Source organism: Bubalus bubalis, chromosome 13, assembly GCF_019923935.1.
Source record: "Bubalus bubalis isolate 160015118507 breed Murrah chromosome 13, NDDB_SH_1, whole genome shotgun sequence".
Lineage (NCBI taxonomy): Eukaryota > Metazoa > Chordata > Mammalia > Artiodactyla > Bovidae > Bubalus > Bubalus bubalis.
The window spans coordinates 53,356,030-53,378,025 of record NC_059169.1 but is presented as its reverse complement, the minus strand read 5'-3'; the positions used below and the strand labels follow the sequence as shown (position 1 = coordinate 53,378,025).

Here is a 21,996-nt window from a genome sequence, read left to right as displayed (position 1 = left end):
TACAGGATCCAATACAGTTGAAAAGTCTAACACAGGTATTACTATTGCTAAACCAGACATTCCACATCACCTTTTTGCTGAAGTCCTGAGACTGGAGATAGAAAACAGACAAACATTGTATTTTTATTGAGGACACTATAGGAAAAGTCAATTTAACCCTGAAATGTCTATACAGTGTACGTGGTTTGCTCTAAGTATCCAAAAGTTCTGCCTGCGTCTAGGGCAGAAAAAAGTTCCCCAAAAGCACACCAGGAACCCTCTCTATATAGAATTAACATTAACACCTAGCATTTACTTTGTTTTAGGGTTAGGGTTAGTCCAGGGATGATTAAAAGTAAAAGGTGGGACTCAAAGGGGTTAAATGCAGATACAACATCATTTCATGTGAAGGACTTGAGCATCCTTGGATCTTGGTATCTGATGGGGTTCTGGAACCCAGACATTTCTGAAAATTCTTCATTAAAATTTAACTCAATTATAAAACCAATCGAACTTAATGATTTTATACATTTCTATAATCCAGACATCTTGGTTTATTAGTTTGCCAAATATTTCTTGAAAGAATGGAAGCATTAGACCTGTGGGAAATCACTTGACTGGAGGCACAGTGTGGCTGGCCTTCCCAGTGTTCAGAACAACAGACCATCTGATGACTTGGGTTCAAGAACAAGGATACAGTTCACATGTAATAATCACCTTTTATGCCTCATGTAATGTCCCAGTTTGTTTTTTCTGCTATATCTCAGATTCTGGTTTATTTTCTTTACAAACAATAAAGGATAACTGCACATATACAAAGCTGTCACTTACTCAGGATTGATGTCAACAGCTTGTTGGAAAGGTCAAACCTTCAACCTTCCTTGAGTTTTTTTAAGATTTGTCCTACTTTGAGGGCTGCAAACTCATACCTTATCTTAGTGCCTGGGTAACTTAATGTAACATTCCTGCTGGGGTTTTTTAACACAAAAATTCACTAGGGCTAGTAAAAAAAATTTTCAAGTTAAAAAAAAAAAAGTTTTAATTTTCTTAAATAATCCTCATATGTACCATTCCACATTGTGGAAAAACATAGTCTGGACACAACACTGAGACTCAGAACACTTGCACAAATACTTACAGCTGTGTTTTATGTTAGACCCACTGTGTCCCATCTCAACAGACTGTAACAGATGACTGGCATTCAATGCAAGAGGCTTACAGAAGAAACTTTAAATTTGGAAATATTAGCTGTGCCAGAATTCCAAACTGCTTCAAAGAGTATTTAGAAATAGGTCTTAAGAGAAACACTTCCAATTCTTTCTGGTCACTGTAGCTGTACTCTGTATGCACCTATTAGCAACTTAACCTGTTGAAAGGAAAAAAAAAACCAGGATATATTTCTAGTTTCCCTTAGTTAGAAGAGAGGGAAAAAAAACCCTGTCTCTCTGGCAGGATTCTCAAATTGGTTATCAGTGTAGTGGCTAGATTACCATTACTTTAATTAAAGATCCAAGTATTTGAATTTTTAGGTTACTCCCTTAGCTAGTGATCATACACGTGGAAATTAGATATCAAAGTACAGAACATTCCCTACGGCTGTGTACCATGGACATCAAGAGGGTTGAGCCCATCTCAGATCTAGGCAGGAACACAACGATCCTGAAAACTTGAAGAAACACCCAAGCAGTGACACTAGATGGCAAGGAAAGGATTCTCACCTTAGCAGAAGGTGCTTCCGTCAGCCTTATGAACATTTTATTGAGGCCTGCCACAGGGCTGAATGAGTAAACAAAATGACTGTCCTGGGGAAGAGAGCAAATGAAAGATGAGCATTTTTGTAGACAGCCATCTCTATCTAGTAACAGCCAGACTCCAGACATCTTTAGACTCTAATGACACAGAAGAAAATACACATTTTGTTTGTGTTTCTTTAAAAGGCAACATGCTGTGATTACTTTTCCCTTGACTTAGATACCTTCATCTGGAAAAGCAATATAGAGATAAATCCTTCATTAATATGTACCCAGTCATATATATATAACATGAGTATTAAAAATCTTCATAACCAGTTAATTTTAATTCAGCCTAAGGACAGACTTGTATATGGCAAGTGAAAGCAAAGTCGCTCAGTCATGTCCAACTCTTTGCAACCCCGTGGACTCTACCCACCAGGCTCCTCCATCCATGGAATTTTCTAGGTAAGAGTACTGGAGTGGGTTGCCATTTCCTTCTCCAGGGATCTTCCTGACCCAGGGATCGAACCTGGGTCTCCTGCATTCTGGGCAGCTTTACTGTCTGAGCCACCAGGGAACATCTTCAAGGGCATTTTTAATTAAAAAAAATTAGAGTAAAGTGGTCACTAAGATAACTAAACAAATAACAAGCAGCACAGTGTCTGCATTTAAATTTGGAAATATTAGCTGTGCCAGAATTCCAAACTGCTTCAAAGAGTTATTCGGATTTTTTGAAACATCAACAGCATGCTTTTCTCTTTGAATTTTAAGTGAACATTTTTAATTATAATGCATTTAAAGGCATATTTAAAATTAGTTTCTAGACCATGGGAATTTTAAAACAATGATTATTGGGTTATTGCCATTTCCAAAAACTGCAATTAATAGAAGAATTTATAGGTCATCCCTGCTTTTGATTAGAAGAATGTACTCATCAGTAATGAACTACAGAGACTTACCAGAAAAACAGGAAGTTGAAATTTATCATTTAAAACAACAGCTTGTACACTACATGGTCCACAGAGGCGAGCAATGACCTCTTTACCCAGAAAGTTTGCATGGAAGATAAACAGCAGGACGCCAGAGCCTGAATCGAGGAGATGTAAATACAGATTTTAATTTCCATCCAAAGACGGCACCTCGCAGAGCTTGAGGACATCATGGGAGCTTAAGTGCACAGGCCATCCACAGGGGAATCCTATTAGAAAACGTATTCATGAAGGTCATGTTTATGTTCCTGCCAACCTGAGACTGGGATCCAGAACTGGGATCCAGGAGCGGAGTGGTCCTTAGCCCTAGTCTGACACACACATACTTGATCCAAACAAAGGGTATGACCAAGGTACTCTAATCAATTTGCTGGCATTTGTTTCATGGTTATCAATATAAATTGTTTTCCTTCAATTTTAAGAGCTACATACCCCTCAGGATACCAAGGTCAATGTCTGTCAAACTTGAGTACTTTTAAAGGTGTTGGCTGAAAGTCCTGGTCTGGGTGGGGCTTTGAGAGCAGACTGAGAAGATCATATGCCAAGTCTCAAGAGTCAGGATAGCTGGCTATCTTGGTAAGATTTCAGATGAGTAGAAAACATTGTTAGTGGTTGCAGACATTGTGCATGTGCAGAAAAAGCCACGTGTAACCCAGGGCTATCCAGCTGCACCGGAGCACTGGTGTGGATGCCCAGCAGTGCACACGGTCCACTTGGACAGTCAAATCCACAGCTGACTAACAACTAGGATGTTAGGAATGACTGGCTTTGATTGGTAGAGCTGTAGCTTAAGTTTCTATTAACAAATATTTAAACAAAACATTTCAAACCAGTTGATCTTAAAGGAAATCAACCCTGAGTATATATTGGAAGGACTGATGCTGAAGCTCAAATTGTTTGGCCACCAGATGTGAAGAGCACACTCACTGGAAAAGAACCCTGATGCTGGGAAAGACTGAAGGCAGGAGGAGAAGGGGGCAGCAAAGGATGAGATGGTATCACTGACTCCATTGAGTTTGAGCAAACTCTGGGAGATAGAGGAGGACAGTGTGTGGCATGCTGCAGTCCATGGGGTTGCAGAGTTGGGACACGACTGAGCAACTGAACAAGAACAAACAAAACAAAAGCCAGAACCCAACCCAATTCCCACCTTTCAGGCCAAGAGAGTGCTGTCTCCGTTCCATATATTCGGCACCCGTGTCCTAGAGGCGGCCATGGTCTCACCTGCCAAGTAGCTGTTAAGCATAAACTCATAGGGGGCAGGACTGAAATTCTCATCTCTTACTACTCAACTTTACAATGGGGCAACACATTTTCTTTATTCTTGATGTCTTCAAAAGAGCAAGACTCAATAATAAAACTCAAGAAAAATACTGATTCTGGGCTTAAACCATGTTGAAAGCTAGATTTCAGTAAATTTTAATAAGTATTATTAAACTTCTAAAACAAATGTAAAGACTGCTGTGTAGACTCCTCAGGGTCAGCTACAATGGTATCGACTGCATTTTGTTCTTACCTATTTTATATAATTAGTATACATGATGGAGTCTGTTAAGGTTTTCTTCAAAGAAAAAGTTATTAATGTTTATAATGCCACATTTCAAAGTGGGAGAAAAACAAGGCTTACCTTCTGGTATAGTCTGTGGGGGTCTGTAATTGAAATCCATTGAGAAATCTGGCCCCTCACAGAGGCGATGGCACGCTATTGGGAAGACTGGTTCCAGTAGCGCAAGACGTGCTTCAAAGTAATCCTTGATAGTTTCTTCAGCTACTCTAGAAAGTCTAATAAAAAAGCAGAGTAAACGCTGTTCATGTAAGAAAGAAAATCTTGAGGCACAAAACAGTCGGACTAGTGAAGCCTCCCCAGAGCCATCTTGAAAAACTCCTGCCCCTTGCTCTTTGTTCTGAGAACTCCTGTGTGCTCAGCACACACCTGTCTGTCCTAGATGTCCTCTCACGCCCCATCCCCCAAGTCTCTTGCGTTGTGCCAGGCACACAGTTGGAGCTGAACACACACTCATCAAGTGAGTGCATGAATGATCAAGGAGAATCAGAAATAAGAATTCTGCTAGAAAATAAAGCCAAGAATTGTCACACACAGTCTTGTTAATAGTACTTGGTTTAGAAAGCAGTCAAATAAAATGATTGGTGCTAATTCAGAAAGTATTTTGAGACTATCCTGCAGGTAAAGTGTAACTGACCTGACCCGAACCCCCCCTGCCACCTTCCAAAAGATGCTCTGCTTTAAGGAGCATAAAATCTCCAAAACCATTTACTCACATATGTGAAACAAAGCCCAGCAATGCCCAGACCCCTCCTCAGCCGTGGGCAAAGCAGGCAGGCTAGTCTCTCTACTTGGTGGCCACCTACAACCAATACCTGGCTGCTGAGGCTCTCAGGGATGGCAGCCCAGCTTGCTAGAAACACCCCCTTTTGCCTCTCTTTTTGTCTCTTGTCAGAAATTTGCCTATATCTGGAATGAGAATAACCATCTTTCAGGTGTGAAGATCCAGGTCCTATCTTACCTTGGTGGGCGGGGAGGAGAGGGGCTCTGCTACCTACAGAAAGCACCTTACCTACAGTAGTACTGCTCCTGAAGCTCCTGTTACATGTGAGCAAGAGAAGTAATAAAGAGCTACTAAATTACTTATATGGACTTCCAATAACATCTGATGATTTTGAATTCATTTGAAAAGGCAGGAACTTGAATAACTAAATTGTGATAATTTCCAGACAGTGTAATAACCATTCAGCACTAAAAAGAAACAAGTTTATCAGGCTGCGTAAAGACGGGAAGACATGAATGCTATCACAAAGATGCAAACCTGGAAAAGGGCAAATACTGTATGAGTCCAACTAGCAGTAAAAACACCAGTGGTCTCCAGGGTTTGGGCAAGTTGAACAGGTGGGGAGCACAGAGGATGTTTAGGGTGGTGAGTTGAGTGTGACAGGGCGATGGTGGGTACACGTCATCACACATTCGCCCGAAAACAGGATTTGTGACACCAAGGGGAACCTCAGGGGGCTCTAGGTCAGGGGGATGTGTGGGTCAGCCATGATGGTGGGTCCCCATCACTGGGGGTCCATTGACTGTAACAGCCTCACTGCCAGGGTAGGACAATGCATGTGGGAAATTGCTACTTTCTTTTCAACTTTGCTCAGAACCTAAAAACTGCTCTCAAAAATTATATCTCTTAGAAACAATGAAGTTTAAATGGCTTTAAGAAAATGTTTGGAAGCCAAGTTAAGAGTGTAATTAAGATTTTAAGATGATACTCCTAGATAGAACAGCATTAAGTTTGAAGGTTTCTAAGTCCTCAATAATTTGCAGACTTTGTATACCACTTTTAAAATTCATCTTCTTAGACCAGAAACCCATTGTGACTTGTACTTATCTTTTTCTGAGCAGTTACATACACACTGTCCACTACATCCAGGGCACACTCCTCCCACACTTACGTCTCTAAGTGGCTCTTCAGCAGGTCATACACCAGCACGTTGTTGCACTGCTTTGCAAAATGCAGTGCACTGTTCTGGTGCTTTGACAGAATATTGCAGTCAGCTCCACATTCAATGACCAGCCGGACAATGTCTGAGTTTCCTCTTTTACAAGCCTGTGTCAGGAGTAAAGGAGTAAAAATTACTCAGCTGTGATCAGTGTCTGTTTCTCTCTGAGCCGAGTTCTCCATGGAGAAGGATCCCTGGGGTTGGAAACTGGCTTGGAAACAGAAGTCCTGTGGTCCTCCTGCGACTGTCCCTCCCTCCTGCTTCTCTGCCATTTCCCTCCCAATTTGAGTTTAGCCTACCTCTCTCCTGAGCTTAAGATTCACATGTTAATCACCTGAGCATTTACAGTAGGTATAAAAATCCTATTACAAGTCTGCAAACCAATCCATGCCACCTACTGTAATGGGGGATATTACACAGCAGCATCAAAGTCCAGCCTCTATTCAGATTAAGTCTTTCTCGAGGTTAAACTTTTTGAAGGCTCCCAGCTGCTATTTGAATGAACTCCTACTTCCTTGGTACAGATGTAGACAGTTTTGTGCACCCCACACTCCACACACACCCTTTATGCTCCTATTTAAATATCTGTTGTTTAGAATGTGCCTGGTGATTTCTCAATAAGTTTTAAATTCATGCTTTCAGCTGCCACTTATGCTCTAAACATACTTCAATGGGAACACATAAAGGATAACTAAAATTCAAGAGGGTGCCTGAACAAAATAAACTTTTCTATGAACCAAAAATGAAACAGAAACACCAGCAGTGAACAAGTTTTAACCCCCTAGTGTGGAAGAAGAATGGCAAAGAGTCCAGCACAGCCTCAGGGTCCGGCCCATGGTGAACGAGGGGTCTGACCATCTGCTTGACTCAGGAAAGAAGGTTAGAAGAGGAACCGCAGCCACCAGCCCCTGGTGAGCTCTCCCTTCATGGAGGCGGCGGGAGCCACAGCCTCCACAACAGGGTCACGACCTGCTGGGTGGACAGCACCTCAGGCCAGAAAACCTGGAGCTGTGGGTGGGGGTGGAGAGCTTCTCCAAGCTTCCACAATCCACACACAGGTGAGGAAACCTGAGGCCAAGGAGATGAAGTCACCAATGTGAAGTAACGAATCCCCGTCCATCTGCTCCATGCCCAGGTCTCTGCAGGGCACACCCTGTCCCCTTCCACTGACATGGTTTATCCCAGCCAACCTAGGTCTTCAGGATGCAGCTGAGCCAGCTGCCAGCTTCCCTCCAAGACTCAGCTTGAATCCACAAAGCTTGGCCACCAGGTTACAGAGCCCACAGCTCCATGTGCTTCCTCTCATCACACCCAGTAACTCCGTCTTTCTGGGACTGTTTCTGTCACTCAGCTGCAACCCCTTCAAGTCCACAGACTGTCTTGTCCCCGTTGATCACCAGTCCCAGTACAGTGGCAGTGGGAGGTCCTGTGGAGAACATGCTCCCAGGGAGGCATTTACCTTCATTAGTGCCGTCTCACCATTGTTCTGCTGGACGTTTACAAAAGCTCCTGCTTCCAAAAGAATAGCCACAGTAGTTAAAAAGTTCTGTTAAAAAAAAAAAAAAGGATTTAATCCCCTCAAATTCTTTACAAGATATTTCAAGATGTTTTGAAATTTCTAGCCATTAGCAAAAGTACTCAGATTCTATCTCCTGCAGGTTGGTGAATACCCTAGACCACCGCTTTCGCTCCTCCCTCCCGCCCCCGCCCTCCAGGGTCCCAGGAGGACCCTGCATGGAGCAGCCCCTCCCGCTGGCACCCTGCACAGCCACACACTGTCTGCCAGCAACTTCAACCTCAAGTTTAACCACTGATTTCAAGATAAAGAACCTCTTCATCTCAGTCCTTTAATAAGATAACATGGGACTATTTTAATTAAATTATTAACCAAAGGAATACTTTAGATTGGAAAAGATTTTTTAAAATTCTAAGAATTAAATCAATATTAATACCTTAATCAGAAGTTCTTTTTCAATACAAATCACCTCCAACTAGACAGACGATATTTGGAAGTTTCAAAGTACAACTGTCAATAAAAACACTGATTTATGACAAGTCATAGATGAACTGAACTAAGTTATGTGACTGCGTGACTAGCACACTGCCCCGCAGACACAGATCTGTCTCCAAGACTGTGAAAGCACAGCATGCTGCAGGGCCCACCTTCTCGGCGGCGTGGATGAGTGCTGTAGTCCCATTCTTCTGCCGACCATTCACCTTCGCCCCCTTCCTGAGGAGCAGCCTCAGCAGGTCGTCCTGCCCTCCTGCAGCCGCGAGCATCAGCAGTGTCATCCCGCTCGAATCCTGTGTTGGTTTTGTTACACACGTGGTAGCAAAAGTGTGGGAGAGAAAGATCCCAATGAACATAATAAGATGATTTGTATGAATGCATCTAAAATAAATGTACAAGAACTACATGAAGAAAAAACCCAAAGAATCTGGTTTAAGAGAAGAAATGATGAGCTAAATGAATGTAGAGTAGATACATTTCTCAAAAAAAGACTCAAAATGTTAACATGTCAATTCTGAGCCAAATTAATCTACTTTAATGTAATCCTAAGGGATTAAACCTAAAAAGTCCACAATTAAAGCAAGAAAAGTAAAAAAAAAGGAATATATAAAAATATTTTCTAAGCAAGATTAGATAACCAAAAGCCATAAAGGAAAAGATCAAATGATGTAACTACCTAAAAATAAAAATCTCCCCAAGCACCAAGCAGTAAGACTCAAAAACATAAAACAGAAAGGGTTAATATGCTTCTATTTAAGTATGCTTATAAATCAGTGTGAAAAAACTCAGCAACAATAATAAAAGATTGGGGACTTCCCTGGAGGTCCAGTGGTTAACACTGTGTTTCCACTGCAGAGGGCATGAGTTCAATCCCTGGTCCAGGAAATAAAATCTGGCAAGCCAAGGGCATGGTCAAAAAAAACCCCCAAAACAACAGAAAGAGGGACAGTTGCTGTAAATAGGCAACTATCAATCAAAAACAAATGGTGACAAAACAAGGAGTCACTTTCCCCTCAAAATGCAGAGGTTAAACCATAGACAAAACCAGGCATATCATGGTAACTAAAGGGCATTTATACATGGCTGGAATTACAAGAACTGTAATTCTACTATATGTTTCTACAATGTTTGACTCTTATAAAGTGAAAATGTATTACTTTTATAGTTAAAGAATAAACCTGAGTTATTTTAATAGAGCTATTTTGCATCTTCCTTTCATCAGATTTTTACAAAGACACTTCACCTCTTGGTCCAGGTTATATTCTTCACTTGAGTTAAGTGCAACCTTCACAGTAATATAATCCCCATTTTTCACAGCATCCCTCAATAAATCTAAAATGAAAGAAAAGATAAATTAGGTTTCAATAACTAGATTCATGAAGAAGATCTCTATAATTCCAAAACTACTCACTGCTTGGAATCACATCCGCTGTAGTAACATTCTCATCTTCTCCATCAAGATGCTTCTGGAAGTCCTCCAGTCTCATCCACTCCAGCTGCAGATCCATGCCCAGACTCAGAACCTGCTGTCTGCCATCTGCAACACAGAAGAGCCTTATTAAGATATACTTTTATGGACTATAAAAAATACAATGCCATTTTATTTAAGCATATGGTGTCCTAACCCAAATGTTACACTTTAAACTTACGTCATTATCTGAGTCTCTCATTAAATTTCTGACTTTCTTTGGGTAGTAATATGAATTGTCCACTTTTAGATGTCATACATGAAGAGGCATAAAGACTAATAGGTATCTTATTAACTGTAAAACAGTAACATGAATTTTAGTAGCTGAAAAAAAGCGAGAAATCACAGGGCTTCAGTAAGAGGAAGCCCTGTGATTTGTTCCTTTGGCCATTCTTCTTGGACAGCTGGTCAGCCCTCCCCAACCAGAAGGGCCCGAGACAGAGGGTTAACGTTACACAAGGGACGAATGTACACTGCTTCCAATACTCATGTAGGTAAAGTCACTCTAAATATAAATAAGTCATTGCCTGTGATCCTGTCAGACTTGGCTCAAGCTTCTCCCCCTGCAAGTACTCGCACCAAGCCCCACAGCCACCAGGGCCCTGAGATACCCCCACTACAAGGGATGCAAGTGCTAGTTTCCAACCCATGTCCGACCCATGGGCTCATCAACACTAGGGATGAAAATCTTTATTCCCTAACTGGCAGTGGAATAGAGGACATTTGGGAAGAACTCAAAATGGCTGTACTATTTTAAACAGTGAAAGGCACAAATGTTTGATGGTAAGAGTTAAAGGATTTAAACAGATGACTAACAGGAAAAGATGCTCAACATAGCTAATTATTAGAGAAAAGCAAATCAAAGCTACAGCCAGTACCTCCCATCGGTTAGAAAGGCCATCATTAGAAAAAATCTACGAACAATAAATGCTGGAGAAGGCATGGAGAAAAGGGAACCCTTCTAAAAACTGGGAATGTAAGTTGATATAGCCACTATGGAGAACAATATGGAAGTTTCTCAAAAATCTAAAAACAGAACTACTATATGACCTAGCAATCCTACTCTTGGGCATATATCTAGAAAAGATGAAAACTAATTTAAAAAGATACATGGAGCCCTATGTTCACAGCAGCACTATTTACAACAGTCAAGACATGGAAGCAACTTAAATATCCAATATGTTCATCGATAGATTAATGTATAAAGAAAATGTGTGTGTGTACACATATGTGTGTGTATATACATATATATATCCAAAGGAATACTAGTCAGCCATAAAAGAGTGAAATCATGCCATCTGCAGCAACATGGATGGACCTGGAGATGACCATACTAAGTGAAGTGAGTCAGACATAAAAAAGACAAATATCATATGGAATCTAAAAAAAAAAAGATGCAAATGAATTTACTGACAAAACAGAAACAGACTCACAGAAAACAAACTAATGGTTACCAAAGGGGAAAGGGGAGGGGACTAAATTAGCAGTTTGGGATTAAAAGATACAAACTCCTATACATAACATAGATAAACAAAGACCTACTGTATAGCACAAGGAGCTATATTCCGTATCATGTAATAACTTATAATGGAAAACAATCGGAAGAATATATGTGTGTATGTGTAACTGAATCACTTTGCTGTACACTTTAACAACACTGTGTATCAACTATACTTGGAGAAAAAAAAAGTTAAAAGGATTTAAGGACATCCCAACACAGAAACAATCCCATGGATGGAGGAGCCTGGTAGGCTGCAGTCCATGGGGTCGCTAAGAGTTGGACACGACTGAGCGGCTTCACTTTCACTTTTTACTTCCATGCATTGGAAGGAAATGGCAACCCACTCCAGTGTTCTTGTCTGGAGAATCCCAGGGACGGGGGAGCCTGGTGGGCTGCCATCTATGGGGTCACACAGAATCGAACATGACTGAAGTGACTTAGCACCAGCATACCATTTTTCTAGATTCCACAAATAGGCACTAATATACAATATTTTGTTTTTCTCTTTCTGATTAACTTCACTCTGTATGACAGACTCTGTCTCTGACTTTTAATTGCACACCTTTGTCCTCTGAAAACAAAGATGTGGCTTACTCTCCAGATTATATATACAAACATATGTGTATAGTAGCCCCACCTCCCAAAAGGTATTTGTTGCTGGTAAGTCACTAAGTCATGTCTGACTGTTATGATCCCATGGACTGTAGCCTGCCAGGCTCCTCTGTCCATGGGATTCTCCAGGCAAGAATACTGGAATCAGCTGTCATTGCCTTCTCCAGGGGATCTTCCTGATGAGGGACTATTCTTTGTTGCCTGGTGTCTCAACAGCAGTGCTGCTATCTGACATCTGGGCAGCCCAGTACCCTCCTGGCCCCTGCAACCCCCACCGTATGCTGGCTGAAGAAACTAACCCAGTTTCCAACCAGCTGGGCAATCATGTTACCAAGGATCCCAGAACCTAGGTGTTTTGCAGTAAGAGGGTCACCTAACATCTAGCTTGTTATATATCCCCAAATATTTCAAAACTTCAACTGTTTTACAAGATTTATAATTTTATCAGACAAATCTCTAAACCCCTGCCCTAGTTATAAATACATAAATATACTTTTATTCCTCATTCTATACACAGCCCTTGCCTCCTCAGCTAATTCCAGTATTTCAGAACAGCACTCACAATATAACCTCATTTAGTGTTATTTACTACAAAGTTGAAAGGGAAGAATACAAAGTCTGTATTTTGACAGTTTTCTGAAAGCAATCTAGTAAGAGATACAATCAGACAACTTGACAAGAGGAGATAAGGTAGCAAACCAAAAATCTCTGTAATTGTAAATGTGCTGAGCTATTCTAAAGGGAATCAGAAAATAGACTGAAACAGTTTTCTACTCCATCCCGAGACCATAACAACTGCAGAGAGGAGAGGAAGGTGAGGAGAGAGCTCTGCACACAGCCCTGAGAAAATGCAGACAGTCACACAAACTCACCAGGACTCTCCTCCACTCGGATCGCGCTGTCCAGAACTTCTTGGTCACCTTCTGCAGCTATATATGCCCACGTGTCAGTCTCATCTCTTGTATTTCTTCTTTCTTTAAGTGACGGCTTGTTTTCCTTGGCTTTGTGGTCTTCTGTGACTTTATAGTCTGGCGGTATTTCATCTCTCTTCCGATTATTCTCAGGAAAATCATTTTTTTCTTCTGGAGTTAATTTAAACAAATCAAACGCATTTCTGATTTCCTTAAATGCTACTGGAAAAAAATAAAATTGATTATGAGTCACTAATTTCTTTGTAATCAAAAGAAAATCTGGGTGTTTTAAAAAAACCACACAGATACTTTCTTCAGATCAGATCAGTCGCTCAGTCGTGTCCGACTCTTTGCGACCCCATGAATCGCAGCACGCCAGGACTCCCTGTCCATCACCAACTCCCGGAGTTCACCCAGACTCACGTCCATCGAGTCAGTGATGCCATCCAGCCATCTCATCCTCTGTCGTCCCCTTCTCCTCCTGCCCCCAATCCCTCCCAGCATCAGAGTCTTTTCCAATGAGTCAACTCTTCGCATGAGGTGGCCAAAGTACTGGATATTTTCTTAATTCTTACTAATATCTGCCTTGGTTAGAAAGCCTGATCAGGTTGACTATCACAGCCATGAAGCCTTTCCATTCATCTTTGTGTTGGCTGCTCCGTACTTAGAAAGGACAGCCAAAGTGAACGGCTCTTCTTCTGGGGGTCTGAACTACTCGCAGTTTTGACAAAGGTGACCACAGCCCATGAGCCTCAGAATAATCCTAGTCATGTCACCAACCACCCTTCTGCTGAGACACCGCCTCCACCATGCCCAGAAGTGACCTGGTACAAAAATGACTTTTGGCGGAGACTGGGAGATGAAAGGGTGTCAGCACACTGACTGTGGCCCAGCAACACTGCACCTGATGCCTGCGATAATCCACTCGCTTTAAAGACAAAGCAGAGAGAAGACTGGCAAAGCAGCAGATCTGTAATAACAACCCCCAAAAGGGGTAGAACAGAACAGAGTGAACAACTATAAATTTTAGGTATACAGCAGACAGGTGTTTTGTTTAAATTCTGAATTCTTTTATGTTAAATAGGAATACCTTCTCAATAGTACTTTTAGGTGACATCTCTCATTTATCTTCCTCTGTAAGAACTGCATAGGCTTAAACAGTTTTGCTGCTGCTGCTGCTAAGTCATATCAGTCGTGTCCGACTGTGTGACCCCATAGATGGCAGCCCACCAGGCTCCCTCGTCCCTGGGATTCTCCAGGCAAGAACACTGGAGTGGGTTGACAGTTTGCTATGAGTAGAGGTATCCTGGTTAACTCACAACACGGTGTGACCAGAGGAAAAGCAAGCTTTACATGAATGCAGTGCTAACCAACACAAATCAAACCTTTTCTTTCTCAATAAGAAAGGTAGTCCAAATAAAGCTCTCATTCTATAAAGATGTATCATTTCCAAATCACAGTGAAAGGAATCTGAGCAATTTACCAATTTTGTTTTCTATGTGCCTTGAGGAAACCTCACCAAGTATATGACACAACAAAACGACATATGCAGAACATAAGACCACAGTGGCAGCACTAAAGCTGCTTGTCCCAGACATTTAAACTCTGAATATCCTGATTATTTACATAGAACACCAGTCCAGTAACAAAAATAGAGAATAGCAAGTGGAACACCTCATTCAATGTTCAGAAATAAAAGTGTTAACCATTCTTCCCTTTTTCCACAGGTAAGTCCTTTTTTCCACATTTAAATCTGAAGGCAACTGAATTCTGGTATCTTTCCAAGCTACTGTATGAAGAGGATGCTGAATCCATTGTAACACAGCATAATGCAATGTAAAGACTCATGTTCACCGATTCTGACACACTCTCAAAATATACCCTCAAATGCAATTTTATTTCTGTCCTGGAGGCTGGGTGCCAAAGATCAGACAGAAGCACAGGTACATATAAGCTGCAAGGTTACGGTCAATAGACTCTGAAAAACTGCAGACACTGTGAGGCTGGCAGAGTCCCAGCCATAGCACCTTTTGGACTTGGGGTGGAAGCAGGTAGGTTTTAGCAGCAGGGATACTGAAAATCGGACTCTAGGTGTGGCCTTCTGAACTTAAGGAACAGACTGAACATTCACAGTAAAAATGTACCTGAAACTGACAGATACTCAGAGGAAGAAAAAGTTCCTAATGACTTCTAATCTTACAATATTTTAAATCTCCAGTCACTCTCTGAAGAGAGGCTTAGAGCTGCAGTATCACCATGAAGAAGCACAGTCTCTACATCACACTCACCTGCACACAAGCCATCAAAGCTGTTCCTTCCCAGATTCCATCAAAGCTGCCACTTCCTGCCAAGTCTGAACTGAGGTTTAGACCCCAAACTCACTTTTAGTATTACCTCAGGTACACAGTTTGTGGGAGAACACTCTCAAGAAATCAACCATCTCTTAGAAATCACTGCTTCCACAAGAACCTGTTTTCCAAGTACTTTTTGGTGTGTGAACTGAAATATCCAGTTTTATTCAAACACTGTAATGGTGAATGTTTTATAAAGTACTTGTTCTAATACTAACAGGCACTATAGATTCTTAACTGAGTTAAATCTTGATGTGATCAAAATGTATATTAATTGTATTTATACAAATGACACAGAGCTAAACACAATAAATTGATTAAACAGTTTATCTCAGCATCTACTAGAAGAGATACTTATTTACTTTTCTGTCAAAACTAATTTCCTGTCTCTTTAAAGATGATAATGTATTCCCACCAGAATCTAAAGCATTGTAAGCTGACTATTTCAATTAAAAAACTAAAGTTAAAAAAAAAAAAATGAGGATAACGTATTTCATCTCATACCCAAAAGGAAAAAGAACAACATGATTAGATGGGGGAGGAGTTAGTTATACTAATAATATACATTATGTAATAAACGAAGATTACTGGTAAACAACAGTAGCATAATGTTCTCAAGTCCCCAGTGAACAAAATTTGCAGGTTAGAAGAGAGTCTGTCTTCACAATGAACTAGACTCTTTGTCTCAAAGACCAACATAAATGACAAATGTCACTATTCACTCACTCTTTAATGCCTTGGGCTCTTTTCGGCCTTTTTCTTCCTTGTCCAAATCTTGCTTTTTCTGGTATTTTTCTTTGGGTTCATATTTTTTGGTCTCTCTCTCCTGAAAAAGACACATGTAAGACCCCAAACACAGAGCTGATACTGATTCTGAAAACTGGAAAACAGGTTTCTGGCATTAGGCCCCCCTTCTATGAACTGTGCGCATGACCCGACGACTCACGTCAACTGCTTCCTTGGTCAAGTTTACCCCCAATCTCGACAATTCATAAAACACCACATTCAAAACCCAACACCAAGTTTCCTTGAAGAAATTTTTATTACTAATAATAAAATTCCAAAACACTTCATCTACAGTCATACTAACCAAACATAACTGTTTTTAATTCTCCACATTGTCCCTCGATCTCTGTAATTTTACAGATAATTTTGTTGTTTAAAATTTATTTTTCTTTATTTACACTGCATAGATATTTTTACTTGACTGTGTTCGCATGTATGTATGGTTTTCTTCACTGTAACATTTTGTAAATGTTTCTATTTTTGCTATGCTGACCTCATAATATTTCAGTGGATATTTAACAGTCCCCAACTATTATATTTTCTTAACTTTTTCCCTCATGACTAGGCAGGCTAGTATCAGTTCAGTTCAGTCACTCAGTCGTGTCCGACTCTTTGTGACCCCATGAATCGCAGCACGCCAGGCCTCCCTGTCCATCACCAACTCCCAGAGTTCACTCAGACTCACGTCCATCGAGTCAGTGATGCCATCCAGCCATCTCATCCTCTGTCGTCCCCTTCTCCTCCTGCCCCCAATCCCTCCCAGCATCAGAGTCTTTTCCAGTGAGTCAACTCTTCGCATGAGGTGGCCAAAGTACTGGAGTTTCAGCTTTAGCATCATTCCTTCCAAAGAAATCCCAGGGCTGATCTCCTTTGGGATGGACTGGTTGGATCTCCTTGCAGTCCAAGGGACTCTCAAGAGTCTTCTCCAACACCACAGTTCAAAAGCATCAATTCTTCGGTGCTCAGCCTTCTTCACAGTCTAACTCTCACATCCATACATGACCAAAGGAAAAACCATAGCCTTGACTAGACGGACCTTTGTTGGCAAAGTAATGTCTCTGCTTTTGAATAGGCTATCTAGGTTGGTCATAACTTTCCTTCCAAGGAGTAAGAGTCTTTTAATTTCGTGGCTGCAGTCACCATCCGAAGTGATTTTGGAACCCCAAAAAACAAAGTCTGACACTGTTTCCACTATTTCCCCATCTGTTTCCCATGAAGTGATGGGACTGGATGCCATGATCTTCGGTTTCTGAATGTTGAGCTTTAAGCCAACTTTTTCACTCTCCACTTTCACTTTCATCAAGAGGCTTTTTAGTTCCTCTTCACTTTCTGCCATAAGGGTGGTGTCATCTGCATATCTGAGGTTATTGATATAGCATTAGTTTAATAACAGAGCTGGAGCCCCATGGGGCCTTCCCAGGGCAGACCCCCCCCCACCGCACACACCCCTTATCTGCTGCAGCTAACCACTCTGGAGAACCTGGGTAACAGTGTCTGGTGCACACTTCCTGTGTATTTTTACTGATGTGAAATCCCCCACCAAAGGGAAGGTGTTAACTGCTTGATGACCATGAAGGACCATGAAGACATGGCCCTCCCAGGCCTAATGGAATCTAAGGATCAATATTAACCCTATGACACCACCACTTAATCTCACCATCAATGAACCAGAGTTGTGCACAACTGATCACAGGTCCTGCCACCATCCCCCCCCCCCCCCCCCCCCCGGGCCTTTAAAAATGCTATGCTGAAACCCTCTGGAGAGTTGGGGTTTTCAAGCAGGAGCCACACCCATTCTCCTTGCCCTGGGGCCTTTCCCATAAAGGCTGCCCTTTTCTTCGTCACAAGCTGTGGTAGGTAGAGTGGCTTCACTGCACTCATGTGGGATCTTAGTTTCCAACCCGCACCCCCTGCAGCGGAAGATGGAAGTCTTAGCCACTGGACTACCAGGAGAGTCCACTGTGGCTCAGATGGTAAAGGATAAGCTTGCGATGCAGGAGACTGAGGTTCGATCCCTGGGTCGGGAAGATTCCGTGGAGAAGGAAATGGCAACCCACTCCAGTAATCTTGCCTGGAGAAGTCCATGGACAGTAGAGCCTGGCAGGCTATAGTCCATGGGTCTCAAAGAGTCAGACACAACTGAGCAACTAACACACCCACCAGGGAAGTTCCAGAAGTGGTATATTCTTAAAAGAACATGGGGAAAATATAAGTAGGATGTGAAAAGCTAATAGAATAAGCCAACAAAGCTCTAAGCTGTATTTCACAATGCTACATCATATCTGAATTCCTCTAAAAACCCTGACTTGTTCACAAATTAGCCCCCAGTTTTCCAGCTGCGGTCAGTCCAAAAGAAAGTCTGGATTAGACTAAGGGAAAAGTTGAGGCGCTTTCAAAAGCGGGATCATTAGCATAATTGCTTCCCACCAGTCAGATTAGTGGGAAGACCAGGGCTTCTCTGGTAGCTCAGCTGATAAAGAACCTGCCTGCCTGCAATGCAGGAGACCTGGCTTTGATCCCTGGGTTGGGAAGATCCCCTGGAGGAGGGTATGGCAACCCACTCCAGTATTCTTACCTGGAGAATCTCCATGGACAGAGGAGAATACCAGGCTATATACAACCCATGGGGTTGCAGAGAGTAGCACATGACTGAGCGACTAAGCACAGCACAGACTAGTAGGGGAGCAGGGGAATAGTCTCTTTGGCAATTTTAACTATTTTAAGCTGGTTACTGATAAGTAACAGCAGGCAAGGAAAAAACTCTGAAAGTCAAGTCAGAGCCACCCTTTTGAGAGACATTTGCAACTCTAAGGGAAATCTCCTCTGGCAAGGGCGTCTAAGAGTTCTCAAGTGGCAGGCGAGGACTCACCAGTCAGTGTGGCAACCTCGCCCTTGTTTACGGTGCTTCTCCTCCCAGGACTGGTTCCCCATCCTCAGCATCCTCCTTTGTCTTTGGCTGAGGGTGGTGTCTGAGGTGAGGGTTTCATCCATTTTGGAGAGTTACTCAGTTTTCCTAGGTCTCTTTCATGTGTATGTGTTAGTAAACTTTTAATTTTCCCCATGTTAATCTGCTTCATGTCAGTTCAATTCTAGAGCAGCCAGGCAACCTAGAATCTAGGAGGGAGAAGAAAATCTCCCGATAAAGTATTAACTCTGTAATGGTAGAAGAACTTCTCTTATAGGCACACATCAGAGATACTACAGGCTTGGCTTCAAATCCATGAAATAAAGCAAACATTGCAATAAAACGAGTTATAATTTTTCTGTCTCCCAGTGCATATAAGTTACATTTACACTATAGAATTAAGTGTGCAACAGCATTATGTCTAAAATAGCCATACCTACCTTAATTAAAAATATATATTGTATTGCTAAAAAATGCTGGCTGTTGCCTGAACCTTCAGCTTTTGCAAAAACAAAATCAAAGATCACTGATCACAAACACTGTAAGAAGTACAGTAATAATGAAAAAGTTTAGGACTTCCCGGTGGTCCAGTGGTTGAGACTCCAGGGGCATGGGTTCCATCCCTGGTCAGGAAAGTTCCACACAGGGTGGCCAAAAAGCAAAACAAGAGTTTAAAATATTGCAAGAATTACCAAAATGTGGCATGGAGGCAGGAAGTGAGCAGATGCTATAGGAAGACCGGCTCAGATACAGGGTTGCCACAAACCTTCAGTCTAATAAAAAACGCACTATCTGCTAAGTGAAACGAAACGAGGATAGGCTGTGCTCCACTGTCTCCAAGTCTTTACTTAGAGCACCAACCAGCCTGAGTGGAACGTCCCTGTATTCTGTCAGACGCAAACCTTCGTGGGATCCAACCATCCTCCACCCGGACCTGCGTACTCACCTCCCCCGGGGAATCTGTGGGCCTGGACATCCTCGGCGGTGTCAGAGCAGAGGCAGGCACTGGCTTATCCAACTCTGTGCTGCTCTGGCCTTTGTCCTGATTCCTTTGCTTTTTCTGTGTAGTTTTCTTCTCTAAGAAGAGGCTCTTGTTTTCTAGCTTTTTGCTCTCTTTAAGTTCCTCTGTCCTTCTCGGTTTCTTTTTTTTCCTCCTTGCTTTGACCTCGTCCTCATCAGCACTTACATTGCCATCCTGCTGTATGTCAGAAGCAGGATCTAGGCTGGCTTCTTGCTCAGCTTTATCTTTAGCACCTCTAAACTTCTGCTTCTCCTCTCCTTTGTCAACCTGTAAATCTTCACAGTCCTCTTCCTGAAGCGGGGAATCACTAAGTACACCCAGGTCAGAGTCCACCTGAGATTCAACACATTTCTCTTTTTTTGTTTTTCTAATTTCTTTGGAATCGTCTCTTATTTTAGTCTTTAAATCTCTTATTTCACCCTTTTTAACTTTCTTTAACTCCTTAGTTTCTTTTATATCATCTTTTTTGGGCTTTTTGGATTCCTTTAATTCTTCTTTGGCTTCCAAAATTCTTTTCTTTGTCCTTAAATCAAAACCCAAACATTCAGAGGAGCTCTCCAGGTCTGGTTTGGGCTTGTCTTTCAGTTTCCCAGTCTTTGCTTTCTTCTTTTTCAGGTCGTCGGGGCTTTTCTCTTCCTTATGCCTTACTTTTTTCTTTTTCTTCTTTGGAGAAGTGTCTTCTTTAGTCTCACTCTGTTGATCACTATCAGAGTTTGCCTCAAATATGTCATTATTTAAGGACAGTCTCTATAAAGTATAAAAAAGATTTAAAAACTCATTAAGAACACAGTAATTTAAAAGGTTTTGAATACTCGTACTAATGAAATCTGGTAGGAATTTTTTTTCCTCCAGTTTCTCAACTTCTTAAAATTGTTTATGTAACTGAGGTTGTATAACTTACTTACATTGCTAACTTAAGAAATAGGTCTTGGAGGTGACAATAAACATCAATTTAAGGAAATAGACAAACAAAGAGGGACAGAAATTATCAGTGCTGCTGTAGGTCCTAACATCATATGTATGGTGGGTTTTGTATAATTTCAACTTCAAAATTTCCAAAACACCAATAAGTAATTTGTAACGATTTATTTATTTGATGTCAAAATAACCCTTTAAGAATTAAGTATCTGTCTACACGAGAAAAAAAAAAAGAATTAAGTATCTGTCTAGATATAAAAACACTATGCAAAGCATTTTTAGGTCCTATTTCCCCACAATCTCTTCTAAGTGACTTGGGGAAGGACAAGAGGGAGAATAAAGATAGGTGTATTTTTAAGTTTTCCCTGTGGTGCTTCAGCAAAGACCACCACCAAGTTTAAAAAGGTAGTGGAAATGCAGTGGCATTGGCAAAACTTTCTGACTCTTCCTATAGCACTTCATAAAAAAGCGACTAGTGAAACAGGAAGGAGAGGGGTACAGCACAGTCTTTAAAAGAATGACATGGCCCAAGGAGAGGACATAAATGGTTAGAACTAACCAGGTCTGACAAACCTAGACAGCGTATTTAAAAGCAGACACATCACTTTGCTGACAAAGTTCCGTATACTCAAAGCCATGGTTTTTCCAGTCATGTACAAATGACCATAAAGAAGGCTGAGCACTCAAGAAGTGATACTTTTGAATTTTGGTGCTGGAGAAGACTCTTCAGAGTCCCTTTGACAGCAAGGAGATCAAACCAGTCAATCCTAAAGGAAATCAACCCTGAATATCCATTGGAAGGACTGATGCTGAAGCTTCAATACTTTGGCCATCTGATGCAAAGAGCTGACTAACTGGAAAAGACACAGATGCTGGGAAAGACTGAGGGCATGAGAAGGGAGCAGCAGAGGATGAGATGGTTAGATGGCATCACTGACTCAATGACATGAGTTTGAGCAAACTCTGGGAGATAGTGAAGGACAGGGAAGCCTGGTGTGCTGCAGTTCATGGGGCCGAAAGAGTTGGACATGAGTTAAGTGACTGACAATGAACAACCAGGTCCAAGATGATGAAGATGACTTCCACTAGACCTTGAGCCTCAGTGTACTCTCACTGTGACACACCAGCAGGCCACGTGACATACCCAGAGGCACCATGACAGTTCCAAGAAAGTCAAGTGCTAGTGGCTCCGCATGTCTGACTCTTTACGACCCCATGGACTGTAGTCTGCCAGACTCCTCCTCCATCCATGGAATTTTCCAGGCAAGAATACTGGAGCGGGTAGCCATTTTCTTCTCCAGGGG

General features: G+C 41.7%; 2 protein-coding genes across 4 annotated transcripts in view; one reads left to right on the top strand and one right to left on the bottom strand.

The window, feature by feature from the left end:
- The window catches only part of PSPC1 (paraspeckle component 1), a 92,823-nt gene extending 77,422 nt beyond the window's left edge, over nucleotides 1-15,401 (top strand). The window contains exon 10 of the transcript XR_006639894.1: nucleotides 14,439-15,401. The gene's annotated coding sequence lies outside the window, so the exon portion shown is untranslated. The remainder of the gene's footprint in view (nucleotides 1-14,438) is intronic.
- The window catches only part of MPHOSPH8 (M-phase phosphoprotein 8), a 43,689-nt gene continuing 21,791 nt past the window's right edge, over nucleotides 99-21,996 (bottom strand). Inside the window, exons 3-14 of one of the 3 annotated variants that reach the window (XM_025262780.3) lie at nucleotides 19,700-20,521; nucleotides 15,789-15,888; nucleotides 12,673-12,930; nucleotides 9,631-9,756; nucleotides 9,463-9,551; nucleotides 8,372-8,512; nucleotides 7,668-7,754; nucleotides 6,161-6,315; nucleotides 4,329-4,483; nucleotides 2,672-2,799; nucleotides 1,698-1,781; nucleotides 99-1,345 (exon numbers count right to left, since the gene is read on the bottom strand). In XM_025262780.3, coding sequence (XP_025118565.2) covers nucleotides 1,304-1,345; nucleotides 1,698-1,781; nucleotides 2,672-2,799; nucleotides 4,329-4,483; nucleotides 6,161-6,315; nucleotides 7,668-7,754; nucleotides 8,372-8,512; nucleotides 9,463-9,551; nucleotides 9,631-9,756; nucleotides 12,673-12,930; nucleotides 15,789-15,888; nucleotides 19,700-20,521 — 2,187 coding nt within the window. In that variant the 3' untranslated portion in view covers nucleotides 99-1,303. Of the gene's footprint in view, nucleotides 1,346-1,697; nucleotides 1,782-2,671; nucleotides 2,911-4,328; nucleotides 4,484-6,160; nucleotides 6,316-7,667; nucleotides 7,755-8,371; nucleotides 8,513-9,462; nucleotides 9,552-9,630; nucleotides 9,757-12,672; nucleotides 12,934-15,788; nucleotides 15,889-19,699; nucleotides 20,522-21,996 lie in introns of those variants that run through there. The other 2 variants (XM_006046085.4, XM_025262781.3) reach the window with 2 other exon arrangements.